Source organism: Chironomus tepperi, unplaced genomic scaffold (genome assembly GCF_022539635.2).
Source record: "Chironomus tepperi strain 1889 unplaced genomic scaffold, CSIRO-AGI_Ctep_v1 contig_88, whole genome shotgun sequence".
NCBI classification, from domain to species: domain Eukaryota; kingdom Metazoa; phylum Arthropoda; class Insecta; order Diptera; family Chironomidae; genus Chironomus; species Chironomus tepperi.
This window is the reverse complement of record NW_027226210.1, coordinates 458,523-475,559: the sequence shown is the minus strand read 5'-3', so window position 1 is coordinate 475,559 and position 17,037 is coordinate 458,523. Positions and strand designations below refer to the sequence as shown.

Genomic DNA, 17,037 nt, shown 5'->3' with positions numbered 1-17,037 from the left:
ATGAATTCGATGAAGGAATTATCATGAATAATTGTGGTAAGAATGGGAATGAACATTGGTTTTGTGGATGTAACTTGAATAGTTGCTTGGAAATTGCTGGGTTGTGCTGGGAATGGAAGCGTTTTGTGCTGGATCTGAACAGAAAATTCCGGATTTTTTGACTTAAAAATTCAAAAATTGTCAAAAAAATTCCAAAGTCAACTGCGATTGAAAATTTGCAATTTTTCACTCAATTTCCAAATCAACCCCAGCTTCCAATTCCCAATACCACCCTAAATCACTCTCAATCAATAACCAATTCCATTTTTTTAATTACAGCTCCAAAAATGAATTGTGTGAAACCAGTTGAGCCACAATTTAATTACAATTTCCAAAGTTGGCCACCAACAGCAGCGTCGTACAACGAAAAGAACTGCACATCAATGCCAAAGATAAATGATCAGCAGTGCCAACAACAATCAACATATCTGGAGCAAGTCCAAGACTCAATAGAGGCGAAAAAAGAGTTTAAGCTTCAGCCAAATGTGTCACAGTCCAATCAAATAAATTCCAATGCACAGGGATGGACTACTATGGATGATAATAAAAATATTTCAGTCACAGCTGATCGAGGAGATTCGAATGCTATGACTTTACCACCAGGCGCCTATTATGGTAATATCTAATGCTGTTGAGTTTGTATGAGATTGTGGGGATGTTCGTAAGTGATGTTAATAGTCGAAATTAGGGTTTTGGGGCTTAGTGGCTTAATATAACAAAAGGCATGTAGCATAGACATCCAGGAGTAGTCCAATGAGAATTGACGTCATTTATGAACAACCCCAAAACAGCATTAAGCATTATTGCAACAGTTGTATGCTTGTTGTCGACATGATTAACTCAAGTTCTTTCTATATCCTTTATTCATACAGATGAGCCAATTTACATTGACCCAATGACCTATCAACAGCAGCAACAGCACCAGCAAGCTAATTCAATTAATGTTGCATCTAATGCCGCCATTCAAATGGATTTCCGACAAAACTTGGCACAACCTTATCGATGCGCAAATGCTGACTGTAGAAGTTGCATAAACAGCATGAGAAAATCATAAACTGCTTCTCACATCCTCATCTTATTGTATATTTTCTTTTAAGTAAGCTTAAAAATTCGATAATAAAAATTTTCTTATGTCATAAAATTTACTTTTTTTTAATAATTTTCATCCTTTCTTTATGTCATTGAACGGTAGCAGCTTTTTGTCATCTTAAAATATTATGAATACATTTTTGTATAAATAATGCAAAGCTTATTTTCCTCCAGAGGATATTAATTTTCGCGATAACAAAATCGCATTTTGTCTTCGTCAATGACGTACTTCTTATTGTGCCTATAAAAAAAAGGGATGAGGAAGTAATAAGATTTGTATTACTTTGTGGCTATGTGAGTGACGCATCTTTATTGTTAAGTGTTGAAAGGATGTTGAGTTTGTGAAGGTGAATCTGTCAGGATGAGAGTAAGGTCTAGTGGTCAGACATTAGACTACTGAAATGGAACAAAACCTCTTTTTGTAAAGATGTGGTTTCAATTCCTACTATGTAGTTGTTGATATCTCAATCTATTACATAGAGTTCCGAACAGAAATATTGTTCGCTAGGGCACTGCTGTTCTGCTGTATTAACGGTAAGACGACAAGTCTCCTTGACGGGAACCATGACGGGAACCATGACGGGAACCATGACGGGAACCATGACGGGAACCATGACGGGAACCATGACGGGAACCAGAACGAGGACGATGACGGCGGATTCAGATCCATTTTGCTGAATTTTGACGCTCGAGATTACTGTCGACTTCAAAAAACATATGACATTACATTGGCATAGCTTCAAAAAATGCCTATGCGTCAGTTTTTGTCCCATTCCTTTTCCCCATGTCAGTAACGATTCTCAAGTTCAACATTCTTGAGTTCAAGATATTTCTAAGTTATGTTTCGATCTTGAAAATTTGTCTAAATTGTGCCATTAGCACTTACATACGCAGTCGTTTGAACACCTGTCTTACCGTCTACATGGCGACGTAGAGATCCATTGTACTGTGAAGACATGATTGCTCCGTTGCGTAGCTCAAAAATGTATCACTACTTCAATTCCTTTGACATACATACTTGATGAATTGACACTCAAAACATTGATGCTTCAAATCACAACCAAATCATATCCAATTCTACAAAGTGCTTAGTTACAGACTTGATCAAGGTTACATTCAAATTGCTACCCTAAATTTCTCAAAGAATCGGGTCAAAATCACAAAAAAATCTGATAATCAAGCATCTAAAGTTTCTCAGAACTAATTTTGTTCCAAAACCAAACTTTCTTGCTTCTAAATTGAGATCTTAATAGAAAAGCATGCAATGTTGAGAAGTTTCTTTATTTATTGTTCAGATAAAAACTCATAAAAGAAATCTACGATAAAAACGTGAATTGAATTTTGCTTGACTTTATAAAGTGCAATTTCTTTGCATTTATTGTCCTTGAAACGACAATGGAACAATTTCCATGTTTGCTTTCGACTAGATGAAGATTTATTGATGTCAAATTGGATGAAAATAACTTGGCTGATGATTAGATTATGTTTTGTAAATTAGGAACATGAAAAAGGCATTAGGAATGGCATCGGAAGTAGGAATTTGCTCAATTTATGACTTGTTTGGTATTCCATCCTGAATTCATTCCATTAATCTATCGGATATAACAAATAATTGACATTTCATGGAATTTTACGTAACCTACCTCAAATACATCCACGACAAGTTCCTTCTTCCTTCTTTGTTTGTGTGAAAACATTTAAAATTGATGATATGGCTGGATTTCTTTTCGAATTTATTAGTCTTCGAGTGTTTCTGTTGACAATGAACTTGTTTGTGTCATAAACTGTCTGGATACAAAGTTACTGTGTCCGTAGATTGTTGGTATGTGTAAAATTTATGGATTTTTCGTTTTGATGTGAGAAATTGCTTAGAAATGTTGAAGTTTGAGTTGTTTACTGGATTTATTTGATGGAGAATCAGCAGTTGATCCTTAAAAGTGATTGAAAATCCAGTTCAATGCTGTAAATAAGCTTAAAATTCAAAATTTGTTTACAAAAATTCAAATTTTGACCTTTGTGAAATTTTCTATCAAAGTAAGCTTAATCTTCATCCTGATGTTGATCTTTACATGCTTAATGGCTTTGTGATTGTCAATGAGCAGATCCAGCTCAGTTTAAAAGGACAAAATCAACCAAAATTTTAACTTTTTGTATCTTTGTATTTTAAATCACCATGAATTCAAGCATCTGCTTTTAAATCCACGAAAACTTAATGACATATTTCATTAAGGAATCAAAAATTTCCCATAAAATATTCAAATCATCACCTTCAATTTCAATTCACCTTGAGTAACTAGCATGTCTCCATAATTAATACATCTTAATGTCTACCATCTGTTCACGTGACATGATAAATATTTCCAAACAATGTCTGGCTTCTACAAAAAGAACTTTTGTTCCTCACTCAAATTATTTATATGGCTTAGCATTGAAAAATTAATGCACTCAAGACTCGTTCATTAAGCACACACAAGTTATTCAGAAGCTTCCTACTTAATCACTGGAAATGTAATATATGACATGAGAGGAAAAATCAATACGTGAAATGTCATAGAATGAGGAGAAACTAACAGAAATGTCACGAATGCGATGAATCTTAAGACTTATGTCTGTTTTCTTCGTCATTAGAGTCTCAAATAATTGATATTGTTAGCATATTAAGGAATGAAGTCGATTTATTATGAATTTTTGTGAGTATTTGGGAAGTTGAATGACTTGATACAAGATGATTTCTATTCAGAATGCTATATTTGAAGGCTGAAGCCTCGTTGGTGCAGTGAGCTGGATATTTGGAAGTCTTGAAGATGTAGTGATGATTAATCAATTCTGGGTTCGATTCTCAACATGGCAATTGTCTCATAGTTGGTAGGGATCTTGTTTTGAGGATCGGGAAGTGACCTGGATCCTAATAAAGATGCCTTTAGAGAGAAATGGCCGAAAATCTGGCTCCAGGCTGACTTGACTCTGCTCTTAAGACAGGATTTCATCAAATATGCTTTGGGTTAGAATCACACTGGCTTCAGAGTAGCGCTGACGTCAAGGCTGCAGTCAGAGCATCACAAATTGATAAAAGCTGTTCAAAATTGCATTTAGAGGCTGGATCTGAATATCAGATCCATCAGTAGTCATCAGAGCATGTTCAAGCGGAATGGGGTTACCCCTTCCTCTCCACTCCACTTCCTCTAGTCCCCACTCTCATATAGAATCTTCAGCTAATCCCAATGACAACCATTGAAAAAGGATACAACCAAGATTTACATCAATTTCACTCAATTGCTTCAAAAATCATCGATTCCTCAACTCAATCCCACTTTCCAAAGGATTGACCAAAAAAATCATCCCACAAAATTAATTTTATGTCTTTATGACCCACATAAATCATCCCAAAGATTCTCGCAATACACAATATCCCTTCTATAACTTTTTTAAATTGCCCTAAATATCCACTTGTCATTTTATTTCTTTATGGCTGCCTCTTTAATTTTGAAATATTTTATTGATTACATTTTTCCTAATGTTGGAGTGCCTTTTACCTTTTTTTATACGGAACTTTTCCTTTTTCAACATAGGAAAATGAAATTTTTTTGATGTATGTCAAGTCTCATAACTTTTCTCCTATTTTTTTCTCTCCTATTAGACAGACGATTCACATAACTCTTTCGTGCGAGCACATGGGGATGGTTTGGCAGTGATGTAAAGACTAAACAGAAGCCTAGTCGGTCTTTAGGGATGGTAAGAGATCCAGAGACAGTATTGCATTTGATATTGGTGATTGGCAGACGGAAACCAACATTAAGAGTCAATTAAGGCAGGACATGGTCCATGGATCACGGTTGATCTGTACGGCTAGTGAACTAACTTACTAATTAAAAGATCCCAAGGAAGACGAAGGAATTCCTTGGTTGAATGTATTAATATAACGCTAAAGTCCTTTACATTCCAAACTGGCAAAGGTTCTTGAAGGATATAGCAAACTTTAGACGTTCTCTTCGCGCAGCAATGGGTTCATGTACGTCCTAGCCAATGAAGTAAGTAAAAAGCCTGATCAAAGGTTTTTGGGGTCCTCCTTGATGAAATGCTTCTGTGTTTAAGATTAAACAGAAGTGTAGCTAGACATATTTTGAGGGCAGATTAGATTTTTGTCCAAAAAATCCTAGCCAATTGAAGCATTTGATCCAAAGAAGAGGTAGGGTTTAATCAACTCATTCTCGTTCATCGGTCCCCCATCACCTTTGTCCCTCAGTCTCCCATCCCGCTTATCCCTCGTTCCTCCATTCCCGCTCGGTCTTCCATCCCCTTCAGTCTTTATTGCCACATCCCACTCGTCCTTTTGTCCCACATTCCCTTCGTCTCTCATCCCCTCGTCCCTTGGTTCTCCATCCCCCTCGTCTCTTAGTCTCCCTCGTCCTTCGGTCCCCTATGCTGGTCTTCCATCTACTTCGTCCTTCTGTCTCGCATCCCACTTGCTCCTTGGTCCTTCTGGTGACCAAAGGATAAGGGGATATCCATTGGTCACTCCTTTCCCCGACAATTCTTGAAAATCCACAAATGACATCATTTACGAACATCCCCACTAGAAAATTTTCACTAAAGAATTTTCATATCCATAAAATGATTTACAACAAGCAAAGTGAAGTAGCACAAAAATAATAAGAAGTCAGCATCATAAATTCACGAAATATATTCAAGTAATATAACAATAGGAGGGGTGGGATTGTTTTCATCATTCTTATGAATCGACCATATCATGTGAGGACAATGACAATCGTTTGACCATGTCGTGTCATTTTTAGCAATTTATTTAATAGTTTTTTGCCACATGCAACCCCCCACTCTGGTTTCATTTTGTTCCTTTCTTCTTCTTCTTACGTCCTATTTTTAGAATTATTTTTTCATGGTAATCAAACCAATCAGACAGAGACAGTTCATGTATGAGTCATAAAAATTTTATTTTTTTTGGATGATCATCAATATCATCTTTATATTGTGTGTTTTTCGGAAGGATGAAGAGCTGGATGGAACTGACGGAAGTGGATGGAAGTTAAGGGGGCGTCGATGGGGTTATATGCGCATTTTATAGTCGGTTTGGAGTTGGAATCTATAGCTTAGTACTTGATTGACTTAAGGTACCTTTATGGACGACATAAGGCTGCTATTTGACAGTCTTTTGGAAGTGATACTGAGAATGTCAATTAGATTTCAAAACAGAGAATTTGTACACGCTTTGTGATGTGGGCAGACCTTATGTATTATCTTAGGTTTCAAGTCGGAGCTTGGTGCCAGTTAGTAAGTAAGTAAGCAAGTACTAAGTTTTGAATCTATTTATAGCTCCATATTGACTCCAAACATGGAATAATGGTATCGTTGATTGGCAAGCGGTTGCCAGCGGCAGAGTTAGCTTCGTACGCAAAATAAAGGAGGACATGGAACCCAATTGATCTGTACAGCCATCGAAGGAAGTAAGTTAGTATTCACTTCAAACACGTGGTTGTGTCGCTCGTGCTGTACTACACAGCATCTAACCTTTTAAAACAGCATATTCCTTGACTAGGATTCAAACCCTTGCATCATTATGTCTTCATGATTAATATGCATCCTCTAAACCACCGATGATCTACTCCATTGACCTACTTCAACCCACAGATGCTCAGATAACTTGCTGATAACAGCTCTATAATAAGAATCAACTGAAACTAAATCCTAACCTCAAAAAAGTCATGACATCATCAATTTACCTTACTTAACACTCTACGCTGTGAATCATTTGAACCCAATAATCTGTTCAATCTACTGTAAATATAAAGTTACATAATAAATTCTCAAACAAGCTCTTTACTTTGACTTTCTCTCTCATCATATCCAATAAAATTTGATGATCTAATCAGAGAAACTTCAATCTGTAACAGCACACAATATTACATCGGAAGGGAAGCAATAGAAGCAATTTCTTGTCGTAAGTTTTCCGCTTCAGTCTCTTTTGCTAAGCTTTGAAAAATTTATGACAACTTTGTATGAATATGAGGATGCCTGACGATATGAAGAACAACGTGAAATGTGTCACATAGTCTCATAATTTTCATAAGGCACTTGATGACAAGAACTTATGTCGTTGAAAAAAAAGAAATTGTGTATTTTTTGGTATGTAGCACATCCACACATTTTAATTATTAGATTAATTTTCATAAATAGATCCAATTTGTTATATCAACACCACTTTCATGAGACATGAGACGCAATGGGGAGGAGCGGGGATGGAAAATGAGTCTTAAGACAAATGAGGATAGTCCGTGATATGAAAATGTTGAATGTTAAGTAATTACTCATTTTTTTGTTGCTTTTTTTATTTCAATTCTGTTATTTTTTTGTCAATGTCTCTCTGTTGTGTCTTGTGCTGGCAATTTTCTAAAACGATTTTAGCTTATGGCTTGCTTATGTCCAAAATATTTAAAATTCTTGCTTTGTTCGTATATCGATGATATGAGGATCGAGAGGACATGCATGTTGATATTTCTTGTTTTTTTGGCGTTTGAGGCTATTTGGAATCGGCAATGAAGTGATTTGATGTCTCTGCTGTAAATGTTTACTTAGTCGGAAAAATGTCTGTTTCTAACGGTTTTGTAAAATTCAAATATTTGGTCGAAATAAATATTTTTGGGATTGTATGATTCGAATTTTAACGGTTTTGTAGAATTCAAATTTCAATGATTTTCTTAGTTCAAATTTCAACGGTTTTGCATCACCATAAGTATCCCAAGTGACTTCATACTTCCTTATTATATATTGGCTCACACACAAACCAGTTAACGCACAAGGACGAAGCATCTTATTCCATATTATCATTTAATAGTTAGTTGTTTTTTCCTTACGAGTGTTCATTCTCAGTTAAGGACATCCAATTTTTTTATTGTTTCCTTTGTTTGTCTTTCAATCCCGAGAAGGGCACTTTTTTGGCTAGGACACCTCCGAGTGAACAAAAATACGTTGGAACTAGACATCAACTTGCCATCAACTGGGCATTAGCTTGCCATCAACTAATTATAACGTATTTTTGTCCAATCTTGACTTCTAAGTCACTGTATGACTCGCCGGATGAATACCAAGACAAGAAGTTGCTTTGATCCATCAAGGCGAATTTCGATCAAGTGTCGCTCGGGAATGATCTGATTCTTCTCAGATTTAACTCACCATATTGATTAATGCAAAACTGCACGATGGCAATGATGATAATGTTCAATATTCTCAGCTTTTATTTCATAAAAATGAAGTGCTTAAAAATGTCCATAAAAATTTACTGATTTTATTATTTTCTGTAGAATTTTAAATCGCATATTTGTGAACTAGATTGATCTGTCTGGACTTCAAGGAGAACACTCAGTCATGCATACTAGACAATCATGAAGACATGTATAATATTTTAACATTAGAGACGAATATGTGAAGATATGCAAGTTTGAGACAGCTACAAATATCAGAAGGAGAATCAAATGTTCAACATCATCTTTGACCTCAAGCCGTTCCATCATTATCAATAATACTTGTTTTCGTGACTGAAATTTCTTTGAAAAACCAAATCATCAAGTAACAGTTGATTAAATAAAGCTGGATCTAAAGCACATTTTAGAACATCTGGTGGATGTAGAGCTGTAACATAGAATGACAGTTTACAGGGCATGAACGGAGAGACATGACACTTGGCATTTAGTCAGCGTCGGATTCTGACTTAGACTTCTCCAATCCCCATTTGTTATAACTCATTACGTAACTAAGTTTTAGAGATCATACAAAATATAAGACCTTAATACTGAGAATGCCTCCAATTCCATGCAGTCTTCAATTCGCATGTACCATAAGATTCAAGCACAAAAGCTTCAAGTAGCCTTAAAAGCACAAAAAAGAGGCAAAAAGTTCCAAAAAGCTGAAAAATAAATTCAAATTCAAAACGACCGTTAAATCTGATCCACATAAAACTATCTAAAGTGCAATAAACAACAGTTCCAAGAAACAGGGGAAGACAATCTCATCAACACACAGCGCCACCTACTTCTGAGATGATCAAAGTATCGAAAAAATAATAATATTCGAAAAAGAGAAGTAATTCTTAGTTCGAAGTGTCATGAAGTGAAAATATTTTCATAAGAAATATCAAAAAAAAATAATTTTTATTTTTTAAAGCTTAAGTGTCTTCATAGTACATACAATAAATATTGAGATTAAGCAATTAAGACCTAATTGCATCAAAATAAATAGAAATAAATGTAACATAATAATGGCATATGCGCCAACAAATGATTCAACATCGACGGCAACAACTAGTGCAAATAGGTCAAATTTTACTAAGGAAGAAGTTGGATGTCGTGTTATTAGAAATGAAAAGGAATGGAAATGGGGAAAGCAGGTTAGTACGACATAATCAATTTCTTATCAATTTGATTCCACTAATCTATTGATTGAGAATGAGAGTAAAATAAGGGTCATGAGTAAAAAAATATAAAGTATATACTTTTATGTATGCAGCAAGTTGAAATCTCCTCCATGTTTGATTTTTTTTGTATGTTGTGATGTCATAGAGATATATACATACATTCCATCCAAAAACTTTCGAAGATATAAATTTTTATTTATTTTTTATACATTTATGCTTATTAAAGGACGGCGGTGAAGGACATGTCGGTACCGTGAGAAATTTTGAATCATCTGAGGAGGTTGTCGTTGTATGGGATGGTGGAACTGCTGCAAACTATAGGTAACATTGAAATTTGATACTTTTAAAGTTATTTCCTTTTATCCAATTTCATTCCGTTCCTTCATTACATGTCTATTCTTAATACAGATGCGCTGGATCATATGATTTACGTATATTGGATAGTGCACCGACGGGAATTAAGCATGATGGAACAATGTGTGATACATGTAGGCAACAACCAATTTATGGTATACGTTGGAAATGTGCCGAGTGCAATAATTATGATTTATGCTCAATATGCTATCATTCTGATAAGCATCATTTGCGTCATCGATTTTATCGAATCACGTAAGGACGATTAGTGACTTAATGCTTATTATTTTATATACCTAAAGTCCCATTGCATTGTGGAATATTGAAAGAAAAAGGAACAAAAAAATTTGTGGTTTGTTGCCAGGTCAAAGAGTTTACGTGACATAATTGGTGCTGTTTCTTTCTTTTTTGTGTGTGCATTTATATCGATGTGAAAGGGGTTAGTGCCAACAAAAAAAAAGTGAAATGTGCGAAATTTGATGCAAGGTGAAATGCTTTGATTCGAAATCGGATATAAGTCTTATGGGATTCTTACAATTAAATGCAGTTTTGAGCAGCCTGTGTGTTACGGCACACTAGTATTTTGTCATGAATTGTATGCAGTGTGTGGTTCAAATTGAAGCTTACCACAAAGGTGTGTCATCAAGTACAAAAGGTTGTGCACCCCTGACTTTATGCTAAACCACCTGACTCATAAGTTCTTGAACCATTTCCTCAGAAAATGTCACAAAAACTGCAAAGAAAGTCATGGCTATAAATATTGGTCCGCAAAAAAAGGCAACAAAATGCTTACAACATTCCACAATTCTATATTTGTCGCATCGTTTTGACAATTGTGACTCACATGCAGCAGCTTAATAATAAATGTTAATTTTTTTTCTGCAGAATTCCTGGTGGCGACAGAGTCTTACTCGATCCACGCCGTAAATCGAAGAAAATTGCAGGTATGAATAATTTTTTTTTTTTTTTTTTTTGGATATAATCTTTTATGACTCAGTGTTAGTTTAGCTGTATTGTGTTGGAAACTAATAAATTTGGGAAAGAGATAAGGTAGAATTTTTTTTGGGGATTATTGGCATAACTGTTAAAGATGTTCTTATGAATTTCACTTGTTATGTCCAAAATTGAGATGATTTAGTACAGTGGTGTTCAAACTGTGTGCCGCGGCACTTTAGTATGGTCCCGAAATTCGCTTTGGTCATAGCTTACCACCAATGTTGGCCATACCACAAATAAGCCTGGACAACACTAGTTTTACTAGTTCCTTTATGTCTCAATAGGAATCGAACCCCAACTTTCATGATTTTCTCACCAAAAATCCCCAAAAGCATGCAACAAGCCTCAACAATGTTGCTGTTAACTGCACATTAAGTTCAAAAATTCAATAAATAATTTCCAGTTCCAATTGACTTGTACTAGTTGCATCTGATCGCCGTGTTTATAAGGAAATATATTATTTGATAAGGAAATGTTGTAAAACTTGAGTACGGTGCATGTGTAAAATCAATTATTATTGATCATGCATATATATTTTTATGAGAATATTGACTTGAGCTTGACGAAACTAGTTTATGATGGCAATAATGATCTACATAGGACTATATATAGATTCTTAATGGTGCTATTATGTGCTAGGTCAGGCTATGGACTTCCAGGGGCTATGAGGGGTTGGTAGGTCATCAGCAAACATTCCATCATTAACTGATTCATCTTGAATGACTCAGCAAGCCTTATTTCCATGAATACAGCATAAATTCTATCAAATTAGTGATTCAGACTAAACTATAATGTCTATAAACTGAGTTCTTGCTTAATTGATCACAAACTAATCATCCATCTCAATTCCCTTTCTCATTTTTAGTCCGAGGTATCTTCCAAGGAGCCAGAGTCGTACGTGGCGTAGACTGGCAATGGGAGGACCAAGACGGTGGCAATGGTCGTCGTGGTAAAGTCATCGAAATACAAGATTGGGCAGCAACATCGCCAAGATCTGCAGCATACGTTTGTTGGGATAATGGTGCCAAAAATCTCTATCGTGTTGGATATGAAGGCATGGCAGATTTAAAAGTTGTTAATGATGCAAAAGGTGCAACTGTATATCGTGATCACTTGCCATTACTTGGTGAGAATAGTGCAACGAAAGGCCATAATGGCTTTCAAATAGGCGATAGTGTGATTGTTGAATTGGAACTTGAGGTTGTACAGTCATTCCAACATGGACATGGTGGATGGACTGATGGCATGTTTGAGTGCCTTAATAATCCGGGACGTGTTGTTGGTATTGATGAGGATCATGATATTGTTGTCTCATATCCAAGTGGTAATCGATGGACATTTAATCCAGCCGTTCTCACAAAGATGGCATCTAATAGTACGGAAGATTCGGCAAGTCAATTTGCCGTTGGTGATTTTGTGAAAATATGTAGTGATTTAGAGAGAATAAAGATATTGCAACGAGGACATGGTGAATGGGCGGAAGCGATGATTCCTACATTAGGAAAAGTCGGTAGAGTTCAGCAAATATATTATGATAAAGATCTTAAAGTAGAAGTAGGAAATACGTCATGGACATATAATCCATTAGCTGTAACAAAAGTCGCATCATCATCGGATGGATCAGTATCGGCAGTAACTGCCAATGGTGAAAGACTATCAGCTATTTTAAAGAAGCTCTTTGAGCCACAGGTCTCATCAAACATAACCGAGGAACTCGTTAAAGCAGCTGCCAATGGAGATGCTGCAAAATGTGAAATGTATTTGAATCCAACAGGTCAAATAACACCACAACCTCAACAAAATGATCAGGCATCAGCCACAACTCCATTAAGTGATCAAGACGCTAGTGCACCCTCAACATCGACTGGAACTCCATCAGGCATCAATCAAGCGAATGTGAATGGTGTCTTTGCCGGACATACAAGTCTTCAAGCCGCAAGTCAAAACGGTCATTTAGATGTGATCAAAGTGCTTCTTAAATACAGTGCGGACGTTGAGATTGAGGACAAAGATGGTGATAGAGCTGTTCATCATGCAGCATTTGGCGACGAGCCAGCTGTTATTCGATTACTTGCACAATCCGGTGCGGATTTAAATGCACGAAATAAGAGAAGACAAACGGCACTTCATATTGCCGTTAACAAGGGTCATAATAATGTCGTGAAAACATTATTGGAGTTGAGATGTCATCCGAGTCTTCAAGATTCCGAAGGTGATACACCAATGCATGACGGTGAGTATTTTACTTTGTTTGCTCTACACAGTTTTGCATAAGCAATTGAAAATGGAAAGTGAATAATTTATAAGTTTGAGAATGAAATAATTTGCTGACTGCGGAATAGCTTTATTTGATTCTTGCCACTTTTTTTAATAGAAGCTCATTTAGACATTTGAATTATTGAGTAGTTAAATGGGAATTTTATGCAAAATACTTTTTGAAGTGAAGCTTCATTCAATTTTCGAAGTAGGCTATTGATTTGAATTTTGAAAAGCCGTTAAATTTTTGAATTATCGAAAATCGTTAAATTTCTATGAAAAATTTCCTAAGCTCTAAATCTACTAAAGAATTATGCAACAACTAGTTTTATACAAAACTGTGCACCGCCTTATCGCCCACGGCGACTTAATTCATCTATCTTGCTTGTGACTAATAATAATATTATTTTAATTGCCATATACAGCTATATCTAAAGATAATGACATTTGTTTGACATACTTGTTGGAATATGGAGCTGATGTGACACTAACGAACAACAATGGATTCAATGGTGAGTCATGTCTGTTTATTTAATTAACTTTTTTTGACTAAGTCATCAATTTAAATCAACAGCAATACATCATGCTGCGCTTAAAGGAAATCCAACGGCAATGAAAATACTTTTGTCAAAAATAAATCGTCCATGGATTGTGGAAGAGAAGAAAGATGATGGCTATACAGCACTACACCTAGCAGCGCTCAATAATCATGTAGACATTGCAGACCTGCTCATTAATATGGGCAAGGCTAATTTAGACAGACAGAATGTTAATTTACAGACAGCACTCCATTTGGCTGTTGAACGGCAGCATGTTCAAATAGTCAAATTGTTAGTTCGTAAGGGAGCTAATCTCAACATCCCGGATAAAGACGGCGATACGCCATTGCATGAAGGTATATTAATGGCTATTTGAAGATATGCGGAAGCGATTAGACTAAATTGTTGTTTATTTTAGCATTAAGACATCATACGCTTTCGCAGTTGAGGCAGTTGCAGGATGTTGAAGGCTTTGGGAAGATCCTAATGGGACTGAGAAATGTAAGAAAATTTTTGAATTTAAAATAACTGTTAAAAATTTGAATTTTTAAAAACCGTTAATTTCAATTTCCAGAATACTGACAAAAAAGCATCTGCATCGATTGCCTGTTTCCTAGCTGCCAATGGGGCTGATTTGACAATAAAGAATAGAAAACTTCAGACACCTCTAGACTTATGCCCGTAAGTATATTCACGCATTAACAAAAAGACATAAAAATTTATGAATAACTGCATATTCAACCTTAACTGTCTGCAGTTTAAGTCTGCTCTCACAATTATTATTAACGATAATTCTTTCTCATAATTGTTAGTGATCCAAACCTGTGTAAGATTCTCATAAAATGCTTTAATGAAAAGCACACCGAAGACATCGAATCGACATCAATGGATGAGAAAAATCTCAGTAATGCAGTTAGCAATAATGAAAGTCAACAGAATCAGCCAACGAAGATAGAGGCGCCGGATATTACAGCTGATGAATGTCTTCTATGTTCTGAACAGAAGAGAGATACTGTATTTAAGCCATGTGGACATGTGGTGTCGTGTGAAGCATGTGGATCTCGTATTAAGAAATGTCTGATTTGTAGAGAGACTGTGTCATCAAGGGAGAAGGTAAGGATTAGCATGCATGCATTTAGGACCCTGTCATGGGTCAAATTAACAAATCCAGATAATACACTCTCAATTTCTATCCAAATTTGCTAACAGATTTCCTCAAAAATCTTCCAGATTGACGAATGTCTTGTGTGTTCGGACCGAAAGGCATCCGTATTCTTTAAGCCTTGCGGTCATCTGGTTGCATGTGATCATTGTGCACCAATCATGAAAAAATGTGTTCAATGTCGTACATCAATCGAGCAAATGGTACCATTCTCAGTGTGCTGTGGCTCGACAGGTACAATCGCTAAAGTCTTACACAATATTGACGATCATAAGAAGGATGCCAACATATTACAAGGAACAAATCATAATGGACATAATATTAATATGAATAATTGCAATGCGATCAATAATAAATTTATGGCAACGCCATCATCATCATCGTCAGCACAATCAACATATAATAATTTGAGTGGTACGAGTGGAATTCACAATAATAATTTGAATCTTAGTTCCAATAATAATAACAACACAAATAAGCCTGAGCCGCCACAACCGCAGCCCCAACAATCATCACAGCAACCTGATTACAATGTTAACTTATTCGATGACATGCAGAAGCTGCAACAACAACTTCAAGACATTAAGGAACAAACGATGTGTCCTGTATGCTTTGATAGAATTAAGAACATGGTCTTCTTGTGCGGACATGGCGTTTGTCAATATTGTGGCGATCAAATTGAAGGATGTCCAATCTGTAGAAAAACTGTTGAAAAACGTATTTTATTGTTCTAACGACCGCGTTAAGTTTTCATTTTTTTGGATGCAATTATATCAAAATACTATTTTTGCAATTTGATGATCAAAAGGAATCAATGAGAAACTGTTGAGTTTCGTTAAAACTTTTTTGCTATTATTTGGTGGGATTGGGGATGGGGTTTTTTTGGGGGTGATTTGTTCTGAGATAGTGTTGATGATTGAATGATTCCGAGTGGACATTCACTAGTTAAAGACTAGCTTTTTGCTTGTCTATCAATCACTAGTTACTTGTCATTGAACTAGTTTCACTTAATTAGAATCATCATTAGTTCAATTGTTAGAACATGTGTCAATAAAACACACAAACCATGTGTTCGAGTCCGACTTGAAATCTTTACGTAGAACATTCTTAAGAATTCCAATTCGATCTACATGCTTAAGAAGGATTTTGTATGGAATCGAGTGGATTTGAGTCTGAGTTAGATACAAAGACTGAGTTGTCTTCGAGTCCTGCATAGGACATATCCATAAATTAGCCTCACTGGCTTTAATTTTAAGGCAGGCTAGACAACATAACCGATTACACAATTTACCATTGTGTCCAGTTATTATCTAGGACGACTTTTGACATATTTTTATGGGAAGTTTCGCAGAAAATATCATTAGTCGAACTAGTTATTAACTAGTCATTATGCCAAGTTGCCTAATTGGGATAGACGTCACGATGTTATTGCTAATTGACTGTAGATTGAACTAACTAGTTCTATCAAAATTTAGTAATTAGACAGCAGCCATTGACTTGATTTGATACAATTTGCTAGTTAGACAACTAAAAAGTTGACACTAGAATGCCAATTGACTGAAAATCAACCAAATCTTCAGAACAAATCCTTCAAAAAATCCACACCTTCTTCCTTCCTTAGCTTATTATCTATTTTAGACATTAAATAGTTTTGTAAGGGCTCTTACGTTTAAAATGGCAGGCAATCTCATTTGAAATTCATTGTTTCTTTAAAGAATAAAAAAAAAATCGTATACACATCTCTTAGACTTGTAAGGACATAATGTGGCAAAGTATGCATTAAATTATGCAATCAGAAATTTATTTTTATATTTTTTTAAAAAAATTTCATTTTAATTATTTTATTTGAGTTCTTCTTTTTTTGGGTCCATTTCAAAAATGGACATGTAGCTTTTTATGATGAGAAACGATTGAAATTTTAAGGCAAGCACTCACGTATGATACACAAAAGTAAATAAATGATTCTTCCACATTAACGAATAATAGGGTTAATTGAGAAATAAAAAAAATGATGATTATTTTAAATCAAACTTGATGCTGTTTTACTTTACTTTACATCTTCATCTCCATATTCTGTTATTAATCACATTTGATGAGTATGCGATGAGTGAGAAACTGTGTTTTATTAATGAAAGTGATTTAATGAAATTAGCTGCAAATTATGGATTAATCTAGAGTAG

At 35.4% G+C, this 17,037-nt stretch overlaps 1 protein-coding gene across 2 annotated transcripts; it reads left to right on the top strand.

Moving 5' to 3' along the window:
• The first annotated feature begins 9,246 nt into the window (after positions 1–9,246).
• Positions 9,247–16,887, top strand: LOC139086730 (E3 ubiquitin-protein ligase mind-bomb-like). 2 transcript variants are annotated; one of them, XM_070635310.1, is made up of 11 exons: positions 9,247–9,523; positions 9,777–9,871; positions 9,959–10,159; positions 10,790–10,848; positions 11,766–13,133; positions 13,582–13,668; positions 13,731–14,051; positions 14,114–14,196; positions 14,270–14,376; positions 14,508–14,808; positions 14,926–16,887. In XM_070635310.1, the coding sequence occupies exons 1-11, from the start codon at positions 9,395–9,397 to the stop codon at positions 15,589–15,591; spliced, it is 3,417 nt and encodes a 1,138-aa protein (XP_070491411.1). In that variant the 5' UTR covers positions 9,247–9,394; the 3' UTR covers positions 15,592–16,887. The 2 variants fall into 2 exon arrangements, with proteins under 2 accessions (XP_070491411.1, XP_070491410.1); XM_070635309.1 differs by having other exon boundaries at positions 14,905–16,887.
• The last annotated feature ends 150 nt before the right edge of the window (positions 16,888–17,037 follow it).

What these genes read in the sequence shown, in the direction of transcription:
- LOC139086730 (XM_070635309.1), top strand. Translation starts at nt 9,395, where the DNA reads ATGGCATATGCGCCAACAAATGATTCAACATCGACGGCAACAACTAGT. An exon ending in GAACAACAATGGATTCAATG is followed by an intron (nt 13,669 to 13,730) that starts GTGAGTCATGTC and finishes TTAAATCAACAG; the next exon opens with CAATACATCATGCTGCGCTT. An exon ending in CGATACGCCATTGCATGAAG is followed by an intron (nt 14,052 to 14,113) that starts GTATATTAATGG and finishes TGTTTATTTTAG; the next exon opens with CATTAAGACATCATACGCTT.